This window comes from Macrobrachium nipponense, chromosome 3 (assembly GCF_015104395.2).
Source record: "Macrobrachium nipponense isolate FS-2020 chromosome 3, ASM1510439v2, whole genome shotgun sequence".
NCBI lineage: Eukaryota > Metazoa > Arthropoda > Malacostraca > Decapoda > Palaemonidae > Macrobrachium > Macrobrachium nipponense.
Genome location: NC_087202.1, coordinates 112,920,836 through 112,943,627, shown reverse-complemented (window position 1 = coordinate 112,943,627; position 22,792 = coordinate 112,920,836). Strand labels below are relative to the sequence as shown.

The following is a 22,792-nucleotide window of genomic DNA, read 5'->3' as shown; positions in this document are numbered from 1 at the left end:
CACCCCACCCCCCAACCCCCCCCCCCCCCCCACCCCCCCCCCCCCCCCTTATGAATAGCTAAAATCCGGAAGAATTATTGGGGGGGGAAAATTCCTATTAAAAACTCTTTAAAACTGGGCCTATTTTGTTTAGTTACAAACTCAAAGAAACCCCACACAGAAAATTTTTGATACCTGGTTTATTTTTCAATAGTTTGTTAATCACAAAAAGTGAATTTGTTCATTGAAACTTACCTGTCAAGACTATTATACTATAGCTTAGGTTTTCCGACGTCCGACAGAATTTAAAAACTTACGACACACGTAGTGGGAGTCAGGTGGTTAGTAACCCTATTCCCGCCGCTGGGAGGCGGGTATCAGGAATATTGCCCATTTTCACCATTTTAGATTCATAATTTTTCTGTTCGCCCTGTTGTTGTGAACATTCTGTTTACAAGCACCAACGTTTAGTTAGTTGGATCGAATTTGATTTTGGGCTTTGGATTTCTCTTTGGATAAAAATGTCAGGGTCTAGTTACAAGCTTAGCGCTACGATTTTTGCCTCTTAAGTCTGAATGTAGATCGGGTAGGGCTACTGAAAGCTTTCAGTAGACCCCCATACTGTATGTTAAACGGTTGCAAGGGAGCATGAATAGTGCGTATGAAAAGCCGCCTTGCAAGGAGTGTGAAAGAAGGTTTAACAAGATTAGAGTGGAAGGCGGGTTTATGAAACCTATCTTAGGAAACTTTAAGGCGGGATAGGTTTTAAGGAGGTCTTCCCTAGGAGGAGGGTTTCTGGGTATGCAAGAAGCAAAATTAATGTTTGCTCCCTGTTAACCCTCCTGTTCTGTTAATTCTCCTAACCTGTAGGTTGCCTTGGCCTTCGGGAACCCTTGAAGCGTATTGTCCTGTAAGAAGGTAATCTTACTTTGTCTTAATTTTGGGAAAGTCCGGAAAAAATTCGTAACTTTAGGAATCGAAAGTGTAGGCTTCTTGGAGGAGCCAAAAGTCAAGTGCAGAAGTTGCAAGTGATAACCCTTGTGTAGTGGAGGGAGCACCAGATCGGCCTTATTTTGCCTCTAGGCCGGGACCTCTGCCTTGACTCCCAGGACCCGGGGGAAGGGGAAGAAGCATGGTCGAAAGCCGAAGGATGGTTCACGAGGAAACAACCCCCAACCGAATCTGGCGTGCCCTTCGTGGCAGTTTCTTTTGATGAAAATCCCCAGACTGCCAAGGAGCGTGCGCGTGCCACGTTTTCCTTTCCAATGGAAGTTTTTTTTGCGGTCATTCGGTAGGCTTCATCCCCACATTAAAAGGTTGGAGTTCGCAATGCTGCTTCTCGTCCGTTGAAAAAGGGAACTGTTGGTAGTGGTTTGTGACCGGCTTCAACGTTCCAAGTTCTCCAAGAACTTTCGGCTCTTCTCCGGATAGTGCGTTTAGCCGCGCCGCCAGCGCAGAAAAGGCGGGTAAGGGATTGCCTTCACGGGCGTGGATTCGGGGTAAACTCGTTTGCGAGCGATTACAGTCACTTCCAGAAGTTAGGAAGAGGCGTTCCTGGGGAGGAGGAGGGAGCGGTCCCCTCGCCACTCACTCCTGGCTCACAGGATCCAGTCCCTCCCCAAAGCAGGAGGCTTTCACCAACAAGGAAGATTCGGGCTTCAGTCGCTGCCAGCAGCAACTTCAGGAGGTTCTTGCTTCCAGAGAGAGACCGTTCCGCCGCACGTCGTAGGAAGGATTGATAGGCGTTCCTGTGAAGAAGTCGAGGAACGTTCCTCGCCCTCTCCTTCTCCTCGCTCGTTGTTTTTGTCCTTCTCTCTTCCGTTTGAGTCTCCCTTTGAGAGGTTCGTTTCTGCTCCCCCAGCGGCTCTCTAGAGGAGGTGCGAGAAAATTCGTTTATCGCTCTCGGGGAAGCGGCTTTGAACCCGCTCTTATTAACGAAAGTGGATGATTTTCGGCAAGCGAGCTGTGGACGCCGTTTTCAGCGCGCTTATTCTTTGCAAGTTTGAGCGTGCTTGCATGGACACCAAGCCGCGCCCACCTACTTTTGATGACAAACGCGCGCCAGTGGACCGCACCGAAAAGCGCGCGCTAGTGGGACGCTTCAGCACGCGCCAGTGGACGCCAGGCGTGCGACTAGTTAGATGGCTGAGCGCGCACCAGTCGGCGCCAGACGTGTGGCTTCGGACGCCAAGCGCGCGCCTGTGGACGCCAGTTCCTCACCAACGCAAGCACAGGTGGAAGAGGGAACCCTACCTGTTCGTCGTACTTTTCTTATTAACGATACTTCAGCGCAAGAGGCGATTGCTTCGTCTACTCACCGTTCGGCTCGAGTTTTTCAGTTCTCCCTCCAACTTCTCCAGTTTCTGAAGAGGGAGTTAGTGACGCTTTCGTCGAAGCAGATGAAGAGCAGCAGTTGGCTCCTGTCTCATCGGACTACAAGGTTTTGACGTGTCCTTCTCCAGTCGGAGTTTGGAGAAACTTTTCAACCTGAAGCCCCTCGTACTCCTCCTTCTCAATTTTCTTCATTCAAAGCGTCGAAGGCATCGGGATTTGTCAAGATGAAGAAGTCGCTTTCCACGAAGCAAGCGTTCCGCAAAATCCACGATTGGATGGAGAAGAGGAAAGCTTCAGGCAAGACCTCTTTCGCTTTGCCGCCTTCAAGACTCTGCGGGGAAAGCGGGCATGTGGTACGAGAACGGGAGAGAACGTCGGCGTTAAACTTCCAGCTCTGCTCAGGGTGATTTTGGGAGCATTGTGGATGCCTCCAGAAGAGCCCATCCTGTCATCATCGGAAAGTCCTCTTGGACTCATAGCGAGTTTGGACTTCCATCTAAAAGGCCTCTTCAGGACTCTAGAGGTCTTTAAACTTTCTCGACTGGTGTCCTGGGAGTTTTGGATGCCAGGTCCAGGAGTTCTGATTCCATTAGTCTGGGGGAGCTGTCTAGTGTATTGTCTTGCATGGACAAGGCCGTCAGGGATGGTTCTGAGGAGTTGACTACTCATTTCAGCACGGGACTTCTCAAGAAAAGAGCACTCTTCTGTAACTTTTACAAGATAAAATCTGTCTCTCCAGCGGCAAATAAAAGGCGGATTTGCTCTTCGCTCCGTTTTCAGACCATCTCTTGCCCCCAGGCTAGGTTAAGGACATAACCTCGAGTCTTCAGGAGAAAAGCAACACAAGATCTTCTGGCTCAGTCTTCGAGGAGACCAGCAGGTACTTCATTTCTGGGGTTTCTTCTACCAAGAAATCAAAGCCCTTTCGAGTTGGATCTTCCTCGAAACCAGCCTCTCGAGGAAGAGGCACTTCCAGAGGCAAAACCCCCGCTCCTTCAAAGAGTAGGAAGTGATATGGAAGTCCTTCAGCCGCCGGTAGGAGCCAGACTTCTACTTTTCGCGAAAGCCTGGGAAGAGAGATGCAGACGCTTGTCGCTAGATATCGTGAGGAAGGGATACAGAATTCCGTTCATGAAGTCGCCCCCGCTGTCTTCGACACCAAGGGATTTGTCTCCTTCGTATCGAGGAGAAAAACAGAAAGTGCTTTTTCGATCTGCTAGATCAAATGATCGAGAAGCAAGCTGTGGAACAGGTCTTCGACCTGGATTCTCCAGGTTTTTACAACCGTCTGTTCCTAGTGCTGAAGCAGTCGGGGGGGTGGCGACCCGTCCTCGATGTCAGCAGCCTAAATCTCTTTGTCACCAAGCAGAAATTCAAGATGGAGACTCCTCAATCTGTGCTGGCAGCTTTAAGACCGGGGGATTGGATGGTCTCACTAGACCTCCAGGACGCTATTTTTCACGTCCCCCAATCCAATCCCCAATCAAGGAAATACTGCGGTTTGTCCTGAAGAGGAAAGTATTCCAGTTCAGGGGCACTCTGCTTCAGTCTGAGCACAGCGCGAGGGTTTTTCACCATTCTTATGAAGAACGTGGCGAGTGGCTCCATCTTGCGAAGATAAGGATCTCTCTCTACCTCGACGACTGGCTTATTCGAGCCTCATCGCAAGACCGGTGTCTGGAGGACCTGCACACGACCTTGTCGTTAGCGAAGTCCCTGGGGCTTCTGGTAAACCTCGAAAAGTCGCATCTGACTCCTTCTCAATCTTTAGTCTATCTGGGTATTCAGATGGACTCGGTGGCTTTTTGGGCTTTTCCGTCCCAGGGGCGACAACTTCAATAGCCTAGACAAAGTGTCAACCTTTCTGGGGAAGGAAACATGCTCGGTGAGGGAATGGATGAGTCCTGCTGGGGACCATTTCCTCACTGGAGAAGTTTGTTTCTCTGGGAAGGTTGCACTCAGACCACTTCAATTCTTCCTATCCAACAATTGGAAGCGCAAACAAGATCTGGAAGCGATCTTGTGGTTGACGGAAGAGGTGAAAGAACACCTAAGTTGGTGGTCAGATCCGCGGAAGCTTGCAGAAGGGCTTTCTCTCAAGCTTCGGAACCCCGACCTAGTGTTGTTTTCCGACGCGTCGTCCACGGGTTGGGGAGCAACACCAGGAGGGAGAGAAGTGTCAGGCACCTGGAGAGGGGAACAGGTGTCCTGGCACATCAATCTCAAAGAACTATCAGCGATTTACCTGGCGCTAAGGTTCTTCCAGGAAGAAATCTCCAACAAAGTCATACAGATCAACTCGGACAACACCACAGCCCTGGCATACCTCAGGAATCAGGGGGGAACCCACTCTCCTTCTGTTTGCCATCGCGAAGGAACTCCTGTTATGGCGAAGTCGCAAGACATCAACTATCCTGACAGATTCGTGTCAGAGCAGAGAACGTTCGAGCGGACCTTCTCAGTCGGCGAGGACAGCTTCTGCCGACGGAGTGGACCCTTCACCAGGAGGTTTGCCAGTCGTTGTGGAACCTGTGGGGTTGTCCTCATGTGGACGTTTTCGCAACTTCCCGGACGAAAAGACTTCTGCTGTATTGCTCTCCAGTTCTGGACCCGGGAGCAGTGGCAGTAGACGCCCTACTTTTGAGTTGGTTGGGTCTGGACCTTTACGCCTTTCCCCTGTTCAAGATCCTCGGGGAGGTAATGAGGAAGTTCGCGGCATCAGAGGGAGCGAGGATGACCCTCATCGCCCCCTTCTGGCCAGCGGCTTGACTTGGTTCAACCGAGGATTGGATGTCCTTTCTTGGTAGACTTTCCGAGGTACTCCTGCCCTTAAGGAAACGATCTACTCAGACAGCCCCACTTTGGAGAGGTACCACAAAAACCTCCCCGCTCTAGTCTGACTGCGTTCAGACTATCAAGAAGTTGGCCAGAGCGAGAGGTTGTTCAAGACCTGTGGCTAAGGCGATTGCCACCGCAAGGAGGCCCTCCTCAATCGCTTTGTACCAATCGAAGTGGGCTGTCTTCGAAGCTGGTGCAGAAAGAAGGGCATTTCCTCCACCACAACCTCTGTGAGCCAGATAGCTGATTTCCTTACTTTACCATGAGAGAGGAAATGAAGTTAGCTGTGTTCCCACAATAAAAGGCTACAGGAGCGTGCTTTCTGTAGTCTTCAGGCACAGAGGACTCGACTTGACAAATAATAGAGACCTTCATGATCTCATTAGATCTTTCGAGACTACGAAGGTCATTCAACCTAAAGTACCCTCGTGGAATTTAGATGTGGTACTTAAGTTCCTGATGTCAGGTCAGTTCGAACCGCTTCATTCAGCTTCACTTAGGAATCTGATGAAGAAGACCATTTTCCTAACCGCTCTGGCGACGGCGAAGAGGGTTAGCGAAATCCAGGTTATCAGTAAGCACATTGGGTTCTCGGACCATAATGCGGTTTGTTCTTTAAGTCCTACGTTCTTAGCAAAGAACGAGAATCCTTCCAACCCTTGGCCGAGGACGTTTGAAATCAAAGGGTTGTCAGAAATAGTGGGAAATGAACGTGAGAGGGTCCTGTGTCCTGTCAGGGCTCTCAAATTCTATTTGCAGAGAACTAAAGCCTGCAGAGGCTCTTCTGACAACTTGTGATGCTCGGTGAAAAAACCGGATCTTCCGATGTCGAAGAACGCACTGGCGTTCTTCCTAAGAAGTACGATTAAAGAAGCTCATGATAAGTGCAGTGATAGTGATATGAAGCTTCTAAAAGTGAAAGCCCACGAGGTGAGGGCTATTGCTACCTCGGTAGCTTTTCACAAAAATATGGCACTCAAAAGAAACTTTTGAATGCCACATTTTGGCGGAGCAATTCGGTGTTCGCTTCACACTACCTGCGGGAGGTGAAAGCGACATACGAAAATTGCTTCTCGCTCGGACCATACGTTGCTGCAGACACTGTTTTGGGGGCAGGAGGTAACACTCATCCTATCCTTTAGTGGTTAGGTGAGTTTTTTAACTTGTGTTTTATGGTTGTGGGGTGACCGCCTGGGGCGGATCTCCCTTCCATTAGCTTAGTTTAAGTGGGATACCTTTGGTAGGCTAGGCCAGGTGGTTGTGTACCATCTGTTGCCCTCATCTGTATGGTTCATGGTCTAGGTCACGTCGTGGTCTCGCCCCTGTGACTTTTAGATCATCTGGAGTGCACGAGCTATATAGGTCTCTACCTCGCGGCAATCTAGTAGCACAAGCAGACTTATGTGGCAGTAATCACGAAGCCAGCCAGCTATGCTAACAGGTAAGGAACCAAGATATCAATTATCTGCATATATGTGTTTCCTAAATCTTCTATTCTGTCTTCTCCCACCACCAAAGGTGGGATTCAGCTAAATATATATCTGACAGGTAAGTTTCATGAACAAAATGATATTGTAATGATACAATTAAGTTTGTTCATACTTACCTGGCAGATATATATAATCAAGTACCCACCCACCTCCCCCCAGGAGACAATGGAAATAAAAATTATGAATAGAAAATGGGAATGGTTCCTGATACCCGCCTCCCAGCGGCAGGAATGGGTACTAACCACCTGACTCCCACTACGTGTGTCGTAAGTTTTAAATTCTGTCGGACGTCGGAAAATACAGCTATATATATATCTGCCAGGTAAGTATGAACAAACTTAATTGTATCATTACAATATCATTTTTATGATGAAATTGAAAAAAAAAACAGGAATTTGTGGATATTTCTCATAGAAAAATACTGCAAATAGGTGAATTTTCTGCCCTGATCTGACAGGATATGTGGACTCTTGGGGCAGGCTGACCTTGAGCCTATTCACCCCCCTGAAGGAACTCTCAGATCCTGAAGAACATTTTACCTTCTTTGCCGTGAAAGTTAAGGACTTCAGAGCTTCCCTGGCCCCTTTAACTTTCAAAGTCCTACATGTGCCTTGCTTCTGTTCGGCATCTATCCACTGAAGTAGAACCATCTCGTCTCAGCTTCTAAAGTGAAACTTGAGTTCTAGTAGCACCAGCTACAATCATGTACTAGTTTTACAGCTTCCAGAGCCTCGAGCTAACAACTCTCCTGGCGTCCAGTTCGCCTAGCGCCAGCTACTGCCTGGCACTGACCATAGAGTTCCGAGCGCCCAGAGCCTCCTGCTCTCCTGGGTTCCAGCTCGCCTGATGCCAGCTGCAGTCTGGCTCCTAATGTTGAGCTCCCATCACCCGAGCATCTCATCTAGCTCGCTTGACACCCAGCTCATCTAATGTCAGGTTTTCAGCTCCCAGCACTCTGAGCTTCTTGCTCACTGGGCGTCTGATTCTCCTGGCATTGACTCATCTGGCGCCAGCTATTGAGTTATCAATGCCCAGAGCTTCCAACTCTCCTGGCACCAGCTACAGTCTAACTTCATCTTTACAGCTCCCAGTACCCAAAGGAGCGCCAAGTGCTCTGAGCTCCTTGCTCTCCTGGCATCCATCTATCTCTGGCACCAGGTGTAGAGTTTCCAATGTCTGCAAGCTTCCACCAGCTTGCTTGGAACCTTCCAGATTGGTGCCAGCAACATTTTGTCCAGAATTAAATACCCTGGTTTAGTAATTGGCTTTGCATTGTTGGAGGAAGCAGAGGACTTTCCTATTTTTTCACCTAATAGTAAAGTAGTACAGATTTTATGGGAGCCAGGGGGTACTATGTACCTGAAGCATTCACCACCCTTGGTGGATGGTTTGTAGTTTGTTCATACGCGAACAAACCTTCGGTCTTAATAGAACCAGGCACCCATGCCACAGTGTTCAGTCTTTTTCTTAACCGCCTGGCCGAGAGTTGTGGTTAACTTCTCTCAACCTTTACCCGGTTCATTGCACATTTTCAATTGTGTTTCTGTGTGTGTGTGTCTCTTATTATGGCTTCTTCTGCTCTTTCTCTGCCTCGACAACGTGTGTGCCCGGGTACCCCAGGTTTTCCCATGTTCTCATTTTTTGGCTTCTTCAGCGACTGACCTCACATCACTTGTAGTAGGTGTCATTCTAACTTTTGTACAATAAAGAATCCCTGCACGGAATGCCGTGTGTGGCTAAAAGAGCAGTAAAATTTGTCATTTTATTTCAGTGTTGTTAGCCAGCAGAGTACTACCCTATTTGCAAAGTATCTACTAAGTAAGAGGCAACCTTTGGCTTTACAGCCACACCACTCCCAGTTAAGATGAGCACCAACCACATGTAGTATCCACCTGCAGTGGCTCTTAACTAATGGGAAGTGACAGCATTGTTTTTTTCAATGTGCCAACTTTTCTATTTCAAATTCATTACATCTCTTACTGTTTTGGAGTAGAATGTATCCATAATCCCACCTCCTTCAATATGGAATCAGCTGTGTAATTACTTGGTAAGTTACTTTGATAAAAATGACATTTTTATATTTTATATATATGTACATACCAATTAATTACATGATCAGAATCCACCCTTCTTCCCTCTGATGGACATTAGGCATAAAACAATGAGGTGGTCAGCCAAGTCGTTACCAGTACGTATTGCCATTAGTTGGCGGCACCTTGTGCCTACTCTGAGCTTTGGAAGGCTTCTCATGAAATTTAGATTTTTTGCTGCTGAGTGGGAAATTATTAGCTATGTAATTACTTGGTAAGTATATAGCAAACTTAATTTTATTTTAAAAATCTTGTTTTATTTTTATATTTGAAGATCTGCAGTATTCATGTACAGGCAGACCCCGGTTATAGGTATGTTATGGCACCATAACTCTATTATTGGTGCCTTATGGCGCCAATAACCAGAACTTGGCCTGTTATGGTGCCATAAATCGCCAATTTTATGGCAATAGACAAGCGCCATAAAACTGGATTGCCAATAACCGTGGACTGCCTGGAAATGTTTTCAAGTACAAAAGATTTATTAAGTTTTATTTTCATAACTAAATTATGGTTTTTTTTTTAGGCACCAGTGTTTTCATACCGAAAACATTAGATCACTTTCAAGTAACTAACAGGGGAAAATATGAAGTCAAGATCATTCACTTTGCACTAGATGGTTTTAATGGTTCCTTGAACCAAACTTTTGGTTTGAGGAAGATGATTGAAAGGGCATTTAAATCACAACTTGCTTGCATCATATGCTCCCTAATAAAGCTTTAGTTCATTCCTTCAATGCAGAAGACTCGTAAGAGGCTTCTGTAACTTCTAAGGTAGTTAATGTTTACTGATTCATATGGAATAGAGCTTAGGCCAAAGGCCAAGCACTTGGACCTTTAAGGTCATTCAGCATTTAAAAGGAAATTGAGAGTAGGTAGGTTTGAAAGGTGTCATAGGAGGCAAACCCAATAGTTGCACTATGAAATAATTGTTAGGAGAGGGTGGATAGCAAGATGGAAGAATATGAATGTAGATACAGTAAAAGGAATGAAAAGAGTTGGTTAGGGGCTGAAGGGATGCTGCAAGGAACCTTTAGTAATGCCTCCATTGCATCTGTGAAGTGCACTGACAGCGCTATCCCCCCCTCCCATGGGGACTGGTTCATATGTGTATTTGTAAACCTAGTCTTCTATTCTTGAAACATAGGAACATTTTTTCTATTTTATTTATACTTTTGAAAACGGCTGTGAAAATAAATGAATTGTTGTAAGATTGTAAGATGTACCAGTGTATATGCAGGAATATTTTTTATTATTTCTTTTTTTGCATTATTTTCAGGATTCTGGTAAGGAGTCTTTCTTGATTGATGGCTTCCCACGTAATCAAAATAACTTAGAAGGCTGGAATAAGGAGATGGGAGAGAAAGTCAATCTTAAATTTGTTTTGTTCTTCAACTGCCCATTAGAAGTGAGTTTTGGAATTTTATTTAGGCTTTTTATTTGACAGGTTTATAAAATTGTTAATCCAAATAATAAAATTTTGCATGTAAAAAAATATTCATATGCCGTACAACATGGAGTAGTGATAAATTGTTGATCATTTACTATTTTTCTATATGTTTACCATTACCTAACAATTTCTTGGAGTCATTGGTCTAGATAAGCTATCTTGATTTTGACTTTTTGTCAAGATAGCTAGATCTAAAACTCATTGTTTTAGATCTAGCAGCAATTTTGTATGTCAGGGATGCTTCAGAGACAAGTAACCACATTTCTATTAATGATTACAGTCACCCAGATGGGGTTTTGCTTTATGTATAGATTGAGTTACTGTACAGGGGAAAAAATGAAAAATGTTATATAGTATGTGTATACAAAAAATCTGTTAACTTAATTACAACCCCATTACTTTTGTATACCTGTATGCTTATAATTGTGGTGTGAATCTTCCCAAGATCACCGCAGGCAGGAGGATTTGCAGCATTACTCTATTTCCTATTTCTTTCTTTTATCCAACTTTCCACCCTCTCAGAAAATTTTTTCTTATTGCAATTGGTAGATTTAAGCAAACTTTCTTACTGTCAATTTCCCTTTTAGCGCTGAATGATCTCATAGGTCCCAGTGCTTGGCTCCGGCCTAAATTCTATATTCTATTCTATTCTATACTAACAGACAGGAGGAAGAGAAGTGTAGTTTCTTTCCACATGCACCACATGGAACCGCAAGTATGTCCGAGTCGGTAACTTAATTTTTCGTGATCACACAGTGGTGTGCGCAGCTCTAGTCTACCCCATGCATTTCCTTGCATAGCATGGCTGTTCTGTGCTTTTTACCAATTAATTTTCTGTTTTTATTTACTTAAATCTTGTAATTCAGTCGGTGTAGCAATTTTGTGGTTTTTGCAAGAGGAAAAGATGAATGGGCATTTATAGGTACTTTTCAATTTCTGGTGTCATTTGATCATTATAAATCACTAATACACATTGAAAAATTGATTATTAGTAACAGAATAAATAGTCAATTGTAGTCAGTGACTTTAAAGATAGTTCCTGTTCGTGTCAGCTGCTTTAGATGTATTTTTTGTGCTTATCTTTGTTTGTTCTCCAGAAAGTACAAAGGGTAAGTTTGGTTTCCTGCTGACTTATTAATTTTTTTTCCATTAACCCTCTTACGCCGATTGGACGTATTAAACATCGAGTCAAAATGTCTCCCATATGCCGATTGGACGTATTATACGTTGACTCAAAAAAGTTTTTTTAAAAATTCGCGGAAAAATACTTATAGGCCTACCAGCCGAAAACTTTTGAATCACGCGCCTTGGGGGATGCTGGGAGTTCACGGATCAAGGTGTTGTTTTGTTTACAATCGTTACGCAGGCGCGCAAGCGCGAATTTCTTTCTTATCGCACTAAAAAGTATGAGTGACACATCTCAAAAATTATTTTGTCACTTTGACATAATTTTTGCACCGCTTTAAATTATCTGTTACATGGAGTATTATATATGAAAATGTGCGTAATTTTATGTAGAATACAATGAAAAAATACTCATGATTGTAGCTTTTAACAGTTTTGAAATATTTTTATATAAATAATGATAAGTGCCAAAATTTCAACCTTCGGTCAACTTTGACTCTACCGAAATGGTCAATCATTTGCCTTCATTTTGCAACAAATTGGATGTCTCTAGGACAATATTTCGATTTATGGTGAATTTATGAAAAAACTTTTTCCTTACGTCCGCGCGGTAACTCTTCCGATAAATTTTTTTGTGCGATTGTCCTAATGTTTATTTGCCGTTACATAAATTTTGATATATGGAAATGTGCGCAATTTCGTGCACAATACAACTAAAAACAATCCATGGTTGTAGCTTTTATCAATTTTGAAATATTTTCATATAAATAACGATAAGTGCAAAAATTTCAACTTCGGTCAACTTTGACTCTACAGAAATGGTCAAAAAATGCAATTGTAAGCTAAAACTCTTATATTTTAGTAATATTCAATCATTTATCTTCATTTTGCAATGAATTGGAAGTCTCTAGCACAATATTTCGATTTATGGTGAATTTATGAAAAAAAAAAAACATTTTCCTTACGTCCGCGCGGTAACTCGTCCAAAAAAAATCAAAAATTTTTTTGTGCGATTGTCGAAATGTTTGCACCATTTAAAATTAGCCGTTTCATAAAGTTTTATATATGAAAATGTGCGCAATTTCATGTAGAATACAACGAAAAATAATTGAAGGTTGTAGCTTTCCTTTTTTTCAAAATATTTGCATATAAATCACGATAAATAGAAAAAAACCCACATTTGGTCAACTTTGACCCTACCGAAATAGTCGAAAAACGCAATTGTAAGCTAAAACTCTTACAATCTAGTAATATACAGTCATTTATCTTAATTTTAAAACAAATTTGAAGTGTCTAGCACAATATTTAGATTTATGGTGAATTTTGAAAAAAAACTTTCTTTCCCTTCGCGTGCCGATTCGCGGCCGCAAATCTCCGAAATGCGTACGTCGCATTCTCCTAATATTTGCTCCTTTTCATATTAGGCGTTTTATAGAGTTTCGTATATGAAAATGTGCGCAAATTCATGAAGAATACAAACTAAAATATTTGAAGGTTGTAGCTTTTCTCAATTTTGCAATATTTGCATATAAAACAAAATATATATAAAAATTTTGACATTTGGTCAACTTTAACTCTTCTGAAATGGTAAAAAACTGCAATTCTAAGCTAAAACTCTTACAGTATCGTAATATTCAATCATTTGTCTTAATTTTGAAACAAATTAAAAGTCTCTAGAACAATATTTAGATTTATGGTGAATTTTTGAAAAAAACATTTTTTTACGTCCGCCCGTTACGAATTCATGCATCATTTTGTGATAATATTTTTTCTGTGTTGCTTTGATAGTTTTACGATGTGTTATATATCAAAATGATTGCAATTTAGTGTACAATACAACGAAAAAAAAAGTAACTTGTTAGCTTTAACCGTTTTTCGCACAGCTTGATTTGAATACAATTATGTATGAATTTTTTTTCGCTACCATATATTGCATAATTTATATATGATAATGATATTTTTTTCATTTCTGATGGTTGCATACTAAACTTCAGGCAATGACAAGAAAAAGGAGCCAAAAATGAACTCTTAATCTTGAAAACTAAGCGCGCTGTGATTTTTTGAAAAAAATATTTTTTCCGCTTCCGCGCTCACTCCAAACCTGCCTCGGCATACGGGAAACGTTTTGGTTTTTAGGGTTTAGGCGTAAGAGGGTTAATTGAAATTAATGGTTTTTTCCCCATTTTCTTACGTGAGCACTAACTAGTGCTCAAGTAAGAAAATGGGAAGTAAGAAAAAGCTCAAGCAGGTGCCATTAACCATTGGTAGGTTTTTTGTGTGCAAGTCTAATGGATTATTCATCTTATTTTATTTATTTAGCCCTGATTTTTTTTTTTGGCTTCAATTACAAGGCTATGGTTTTCATAATCTTTCTGTATGTGTATTTTGTTTGGGTAGATTACAGTTGATCTGGACTCTTGTCTATTTTTACATCTTTGAAAAGGCAACCTGTTCCAATTTCATGTTCTGTTTGGGGTTATGTTTCTTACCCTTCCAGTTGGGAACTGTCAGAATTAGTATCTGCGCATTAGCTGTGTGCAATCATCTATTGCATGTTGATTACCAAGAGTTGCAGATCTCACATTTCACACATTTAGGGTTTTGAACTTCATAGATAGACTCCTGAACTTTCAGAACTCTGAGTTCTTTGTTAATCTCTAACCAACAAGATCTCAATCAGACTGTATACCTGAGCTTTCCGGAGGTTTTTACTGCAACATATGTAGCCTTCCAACTTAAATAGCAGTTTGGAAAAATATACGAGTAATACGTTTGTACTGAAACAAAATTGAGTTCTTATATACAGTAGTACCTCGAGATACGAAATTAATCTGTTCCGGGGCGCCCTTCGTATCATGAGGTTTTCGTATCTTGGACCACATTTTACATGTAAAATGGCTAATCCTTTCCAAGCCCTCCAAAAACACCCCAGTAAATTATATTTCCAGGCCTACAACACATGTTCTAGGGTTATGACGCCGATCCGACGGAAGAAATATGACTCCTAAAAGGCAAAATACTGTACATACTTGAGTAATATTCAACTGCATGTAATGTTAAACCCCATTTTTACTGCATATATTAGGACTTTAGCATATGTCCATTAGCAATAAGCCTAGCCTATGTTAGTGGTTGCTACTGCAGCCTAGTCTATGATTCTGACATCTAAACCTAAGAAGCTAAAAGCTTAGAATATGCCAATAAAATGTATAAATAATCAGTATGTACTCATTTCAAATAATTATTAATTAATCATTAACTATAATACAAAAAAAAAAAAAAAACCTTCCAATCGATTGTTTACATTCATCTCTTACGAGTACCGAACGAACGCCAAGCAATCACTTTTCCTAGGACACAGTAAGCCATAAATTTTCATTAGTATCTCTCTTCAACTAATGAAACTACCAAACAGTATAATAACCATTCATTTCTATTCTTTATTCTATCTTTACCTAATCGAGATACCAAGTTACTGACAGCTATAATGAAACATATACATAACGTAATATTAAAACAGAAGAAGAATTCGAAAAAATACGTATTTGTTGGCTTCGATGAGCAGTCTTGTTTTATTTTATATTTTATGATATCTAATTCACAATTTTTTAATTAAATGTATTGCATGTACTCATTTCAAATAATTATTAAGTAACCATTAACTATAATAATAAAAAAAAAAAAAACTTCCAAACTTCTGTTTACATCCAGCACTTACGAGTATCGAACGATCGCCAAGCAATCACTTTTCCTAGTACATAGTAAGCCATGAATTTTCATTATCTCTCTTCAACTACTGAAACTACCAAACAGTATAATAACCCTTCATTTCTATTCTTTATTCTGTCTTTACCTAATGTTTTTTTTTTTTTTATTAAATGTATTGCATGAATAAGTTTTTCAGTTTACAGCATCCTTTTACCAATAGAATACTTAAAGCACAAGGGGTAGATGCTGACCAATAGGAGAGCAGGATCGTATGGGGTGACTAGCATCAGGAACCAATGGGAGAGCGGGAGGATGGTGGCGAGTTTACTCAGTTGGCGGCGCGGGAGTTTTAAAATTGTTCTCGGTGGTCCGGGCAAATCTCTGGACTTTACAGCAACAACCTTTCGTAACTTGAGCAATTTTCGTATGTAGAGCTGTAAAAATTTTCGTATTTGCTTTCGTATCTCGAGTTTTTCGTAAGTTGAGCCTTTCGTATGTCGAGGTACCACGTATATACTCGCTTATCATGTGACTTTTGAAGACCTAATTTTGGAGCTAATTTTAAGGGGGTTGCATCATACACGAGATATAAAATTAGAGTATGTAATACGTAATCACATATTAGTATTGTATGGTAAAATACAAACATAATGAATATCGTATGCATCTTTTCCATAGATGTTTTAAAAAGTTATGCTTTACTTCACTGCATCCAATAATATATGTATTTTCATATTACTATTAGTTTGTATTATAAGATACAAACATAGCAATCAATGTTTTGGTTTGGAAATCAGCTGAGGGTGATTGTGAGGTAAGTTTGTTTTGCTGTATTGAACACAAATCAGAGCGACTTACTTGTTTCTAGTTAGCACAAATGAATCTTAAGATACTCTATTTATATGGGGCAAGGTTATTTTACGTTATATAATGTGTTTTCATGTAGAAATATCACTTGAATATGTATTATTGTTTGTGAATGAAATTTAGTTATTTTTTAGTTAGTAGATGGCTCTGAGGGCATATTTATTGCGTAAACAAAAATCAACAGATTCCGTTCGATATTTTCACTTGATCTCATCAGAATACTACGAGCTTTACTTATTTATCTTTTATTGGAGTGCAAACAGTAAATTCTTTCATGCTCAGTAGTTTTGATTAATACAAGTTCCTCTCAAATTTTATTTACAATAGAGTTCGATGATACTATACTGAAGTTTGCGAGAGTTTCATCCATGTTGCTGATATACGATAATAGTTGTTAGCAGATGAACATTCTTTCTTCAGCTTCAGCTGAAATTTACAGCTTAAATTTAGCAGTATATGCCCTTGCTGATCTTTTCTCCATAGCAAGTAAGGATATAGTAATGTAAAAGTATATCAGTCCCATTCTCCTTGACGTCCTTTGTAACATAAGTACAGTAATTTTTTACCATCGCATAATGGTTGAAATACAAACAAAAATGCTGTTGTTATCAGATTCGGTTGTTCATAGCAAATCAGCTGATTCTGGCTGTATGCGTTTACACAACATTATAACATTACTAACAATACTTTTGGCATTCTCTAACTTTTTTAAACTTAACTAGAAGATGGAATGGATAAAGAAAGAGATGGAGGAATAGGGATTAGCCCTCTTAAAAAATGGAATAGACAGAGGAGGAAAAGAGGTTAGCCTAATATTATTTGGTCTCATAAATTTAACTCGCATGATAAGTGGGATACATGATAAAATAATTTTTAAGGGTGAAAATTTGGGGGTCGCATAATATGAGAGATCGCGTGTTACATGAGTATATACAATACCTAATTTTCTCATTTTGACTTGGCACACATATATTGAGTTCTCTACTCCTTGCCCTCCTGAACTTTGCCACATTTTGAGGTTACACAAAGCAAGTTAGGGTGTTACCAGCTGGTGACTGAAAATGCACTTGCACATTGCTGCCAACCAACCAGCTGACAATTTATCTTGAAATTCTTATAGGAAATTGTGTCTGGGACAAGAAACTAACAAATTCGGCAAATATATATGAGTGAGTAATAGGGCTGTCACATGCATGGCTGGCCATGCACAGTAGGAAACTCAACCTTGACTGATGTGAATAGTTATGACTTGGTGCTATTTCTTTATAAATTAAAGTATATCAACACAAGATTAATAGGGTCAAATGAAATATATTTCATGTATTATAAACAATTTATATTATTAAAAAATCTTTCTTTTGTATTTAGATTTAAAACATTCCCCAAATCTAGAATGAAACATCTTGAAAAATAAAGTAATCAGTGTTATAGCATGGGTTTAGTTTTTTGTAGTAAATTTTCTGAGAACTGGCACCCAGTCTCCATGTGCAGAATGTAATACAACATTACAGCAATTGAGAAAATATTGTGTGCAACTGTTTTTTATTTTTTTATTTAATAGCTAATGATTCAGACCCCCTCATAAATTTTGTCAGAACCTTCAGCATTTTCAGTTAAAGTATCTCATTTTTAAGAAGTAATTTATTTGATAAGATGTAATTATTCTTCCTGAATATAGGTAATCAAATCCTTCATTTCGGTATTATGGATGTTAAGAATTACATTTTACTGGTCTAGCTAAATTGTTTTTTGCAATTATCGAAAGGAATTATGGTTTCCTTAACAATGCAATTGTAAGGGCACACAAAAAACTAAAATACTGTAGACCCTTATTGCATGAAACCACTTTGTGTTGACAATGGATTATCTGTTGCTCCAAGATCTGTCAAGCATGGGATTTGCATTTTCCTTGCCTAACATTGCTTCTGTTTTCATAGCGGAACCATGTGCAAGAAGAACAACCATTGAAATTATTAAAGATATATGCCCTCTCAGGAATTTATAATTTTTAGCAACTCAAGATGTATTAGTATATAAACCCTTCAAAATTATAATCCAGAAAATACCCTGGGGCTATTAATTAAATTTTCATTTCACATATTATATCAAGAAGGTAAATTATACACATTACATGAAGAAGGTAAAATGAAGTATACTGCATTGGATTCCTGCCCATGTAGGCAATAAAGGAATTGAAAGAGCCAGTAAAGCAGCCAAAGCTGTAATTATGATACAAATGTTCTTGTTGGTAACTGTAACATTTCTATAACCATTATAATCAATAAATGGCATAGTAGTACAGGTGTTATATAATCAATAAATGGCATAGTAGTACCAGTAGTTGCCGGTTATTGGTGGGGGTTCTGTTTCTGGGGGTGTGCCGATAAGCGAAAACCCCCATTAACTGAAACTCGGCGGTTTATGGTGCTTATAACCGGTTATCAGCACCATAAGCACCCTTATGGCTGGCACCTCTGTCAGGTATGTTATGACCCCATAACTATTATTGGTGCCTTATGGTGCCGAAAACCGGAACTTGGCCTGGTATGGCACCTTAAATCGCCAAATTTAAGGAACCAGACAAATGCCATAAAACCAGATCACCGATAACCAGGGACTGCCTGTACAGGCAGTCCCCGGGTTACGACGGGGGTTCCGTTCTTAAGACGCATCGTAACCCGAAAATCGTCGTAAGCCGGAACGACGTTCTTGAAAACATGTCCACAGGGAAAATTTCACTAATTTGCAATTTTTCATAGGGCCATATCTCTAAAATTATCACTAATTTACTTTTTTCATGTGCAACACTGTGTATTCACAAATTACTGTATATTTTCATTAAAATACAAAGAGAGAGAGAGAGAGAGAGAGAGAGAGAGAGAGAGAGAGAGAGAGAGAGAGAGAGAGAGAGAGAGAGAGAGAGAGCTATTAAATTCATTGACCATTGTATGGCATTGTTAAGCTCCGAGTGTCACGAGTTATGAGGTAGGGAAATTGATACAGAAAAAGACGAAGGGAAGAATTTTCTTTTGAAATTAGTTATCGTATTATTACTACTTCTATTATTATTATTATTTGAAAATAAAGTAGGCGCCGAAAGTCTTTACACCCCAGTGCAACTTAGGCAAATGCATACACACGCACCTTTTTCGACCTGTAAAGCAATGCAAAAATTTAGTTAAGATATTGAAATGGTGTGAGTTTACCTTAGACTTTCTAGTATTTGGTAGCACCAAATTTGTTCTCTTTAGCTGCCTTCAGCCGTCGGGGAACACTTTCAATGAGGTGCTGACAGATCTCTAGTTCGATACTGTTCCAAGCAGCGATGATGGCGGCTTTGAGTTTCTCGATATTGGAGCAGTCAACCTTCTGCAAACGTTGTTTAATGATCGACCACAGATTTTCAATGGGACTAAAATCAGGGGAATTAGGGGGCCAGTCACTTAAAAGCTCCACACCACAATCCTGCAACCAGTTCCTAATCAATTACGTTGTGTGGCACCGTGCGCCGTCTTGCAGAAGAATTGAAGCACCTGTCTTCTCAAAGCTCCCCTCTAAATATTCATTTAGCACAATGTAATAAATGTGCTGGTTCACTCGTTCATTATTTTCAAATATACACAATTCCCCAACTCCCTCATAACCCATAGAACCCCATACCATCAAAGTTTTGGGAAACTTTTCACAAGGACGAATAAGTTTGTCACTGCACTTGTTAAGGCGGGGACTTCGCCAAACTTTCGTTGAGGTGCTTGCCGAGCAATGGAAAGTGGATTCGTCAGTGAACAACACTTTTTTCCAGTTATTAACGTCCCATTTACCAAACCCATGAAAAAAAAATTTCTTTTCTTAATATGGGCGTCAGTTAGCTTGCTCTTCTTAGGAGCCACAACACTCTTGAATCCCAACTTGTGTGACAAGTACGTCTGTAAAGTACGTACTTTACACTTTCCTAAAATTTCAGGGTTTTCTTCCCTGAATTGACGAGCGGTGTGTGAAGGATTAAGCTCTGCTTCCCTTCTCAGTAGCGAAATAGATCATTCAAACAGCAACGGGGGCCTCCCAGACTTCTTGGCGGGAAGAGGTACCTCTTTCTTCCCTGATGCCTTGTACCTCGCAACAATGTTCTGAACTGTTCGACGCTTCAAATCCGTCTGCCGCACAATTTCAGCGGTATTTAACCCTAATTCAAAACACTGAATGACCCTTACACGATCATCCCTAGAAGTATAAGGACCCACCATTACGCATAAAGGCACAGGGAATGGCAACACAAGGGCAACACCACGAGATGAACAAATCCTGACAGGAGTGCCAGCAAAACAAACAGACTTACACCACGGCTAATGAGCTACTGATCAGTTATTGTTTCCTTAATCAAGGACACAGTGGAAACAATAAAAGGTGCCAATTAGTCATTTTTTCTCTCAGGCATTTTCCGTAACTGATATGGAGGATTCTTTAAAACGCTGAGTCTTTACGCAGCCTTCAGGGGTTCAGGGGTGCAAAGACTTTCAGCGCCCACTTTATAATAAACACGTGCATCTACCATAAAAATTCTCTCATCTCTGTAAGAAAGAGGAATTATCCTTACAAGTGAAATGGAAAGGTCATTTTCATCTCTTTAAAATACGACCATATGAATTTTGTAATTAAAGTTTTATTATTATTATTATTATTATTTTTTTTTTTTTTGCTCTATCACAGTCCTCCAATTCGACTGGGTGGTATTTATAGTGTGGGGTTCGGGTTGCATCCTGCTCCTTAGGAGTCCATCACTTTTCTTACTATGTGTGCCGTTTCTAGGATCACACTCTTCTGCATGAGTCCTAGAGCTACTTCAGCCTCTAGTTTTTCTAGATTCCTTTTCAGGGATCTTGGGATCGTGCCTAGTGCTCCTATGATTATGGGTACAATTTCCACTGGCATATCCCATATCCTTCTTATTTCTATTTTCAGATCTTGATACTTATCCATTTTTTCCCTCTCTTTCTCTTCAACTCTGGTGTCCCATGGTATTGCGACATCAATGAGTGATACTTTCTTCTTGATTTTGTCAATCAATGTCACGTCTGGTCTGTTTCACGTATCACCCTATCCGTTCTGATACCATAGTCCCAGAGGATCTTTGCCTGATCGTTTTCTATCACTCCTTCAGGTTGGTGCTCGTACCACTTATTACTGCAAGGTAGCTGATGTTTCTTGCACAGGCTCCAGTGGAGGGCTTTTGCCACAGAATCATGCCTCTTTTTGTACTGGTTCTGTGCAAGTGCCGGGCATTCACTTGCTATGTGGTTTATGGTTTCATTTTTCGTATTGCACTTCCTACATATGGGAGAGATGTTATTTCCGTCTATCGTTCTTTGAACATATCTGGTTCTTAGGGCCTGATCTTGTGCCGCTGTTATCATTCCTTCAGTTTCCTTCTTTAGCTCTCCCCTCTGTAGCCATTGCCAATTGTCATCGCTGGCTAGTTCTTTAGTCTGTCTCATGTATTGTCCGTGCATTGGTTTGTTGTGCCAGTCCTCTGTTCTGTCTGTCTTTCTCCTGTCTCTGTATATTTCTGGGTCTTCGTCTACTTTTATTAGTCTTCACCCTGCACTCTTTAGCCACTCGTCTTCACTGTTTTTCAGATATTGCCCAGTGCTCTGTTTTCGATGTTGACGCAGTCCTCTATACTTAGTAGTCCTCTCCCTCCTTCCTTTCGTGTTATGTATAGTCTGTCCGTATTTGCTCTTGGGTGTAGTGCTTTGTGTATTGTCATATGTTTCCTGGTTTCTGATCTATGCTGCGGAGTTCTGCCTTCGTCCATTCACTATTCCTGCGCTGTATCTGATTACTGGCACTGCCCCATGTGTTTATGGCTTTTATCATATTTCCTCCATTGAGTTTTGACTTGAGTATCGCCTTGAGTCTCTGCATATATTCTTTTTTGCCTGATCGTGTCCTTCATCTCTTGGTGTTTTATATCCCCTCCTTCCATTATTCCCAGGTATTTGTATCCTGTCTCATCTATGTGTTTGATGTTGCTCCCATCTGGTAGCTTTATCCCTTCAGTTCTCGTTACTTTGCCTTTTTGTATGTTGACTAAGGCGCATTTTTCTATTCCAAACTCCATCCTGATGTCCCCAGATACAATCCTTACAGTCTGGATTAGGGTATCTATTTCCTTGATGCTCTTACCATACAGCTTGATGTCGTCCATGAACATCAGATGGTTGATTCTGTTGCCTCTTTTCTTGAGTTGGTACCCGGCATCCATCTTCTGTAGTACTTTTGTCATGGAATCATGGCTACTATGAAGAGTAGTGGGGACAGTGAGTCGCCCTGGTACAAGATCCCTCTCCTGATATTTAACCTCTGCTAGTCTTATTCCAGAGCTTGTAAGTATTGTATTTCCAGTTGCGCATTGTATTTTTGAAGAAGCTGAGGTGTTTTCCTCTGCCCCATATATTTTCAGGCATTCTATTAGCCATGTGTGTGGTATCATGTCGAAGGCTTTCTTATAGTCTATCCATGCCATGCTTAGGTTGGTTTTCCTTCTCCTACTGTTCTTCATTACCATTTTGTCTATCAGGAGCTGGTCTTTTGTGCCCCTACACTTCCTTCTGCAGCCTTTCTGTTGGTGGGGGATGGTGTTTGTCTCCTCTAGGTAGTTGTATACCTTTCACTGATGATACCTGTTAGTAACTTCCACAATTATTGGTAGGCAGGTGATAGGCCTGTAGTTACTGGCTATATTTCCCTTACTCTTGTCTTTTTGTACTAAGGATGTTCTTCCTGTGGTCATCCATTTGGGTGCTTGGTGATTTGAGATACAATGCTGGAGTTGTTCTGCTATTCGTGGGTGTAGGGTCTTGAAGTTTTTCAGCCAGTATCCATGGACTTCATCGGGACCTGGGGCTTTCCAGT

General features: G+C 40.8%; 1 protein-coding gene across 4 annotated transcripts in view; it reads left to right on the top strand.

Moving 5' to 3' along the window:
* The window catches only part of LOC135221977 (UMP-CMP kinase-like), a 77,365-nt gene that overhangs the window by 45,284 nt on the left and 9,289 nt on the right, over positions 1 to 22,792 (top strand). For all 4 annotated transcript variants that reach the window (XM_064260066.1, XM_064260065.1, XM_064260067.1 and 1 more), the window contains exon 4: positions 10,010 to 10,138. In XM_064260066.1, the coding sequence (XP_064116136.1) occupies positions 10,010 to 10,138 (129 nt within the window). The remainder of the gene's footprint in view (positions 1 to 10,009; positions 10,139 to 22,792) is intronic.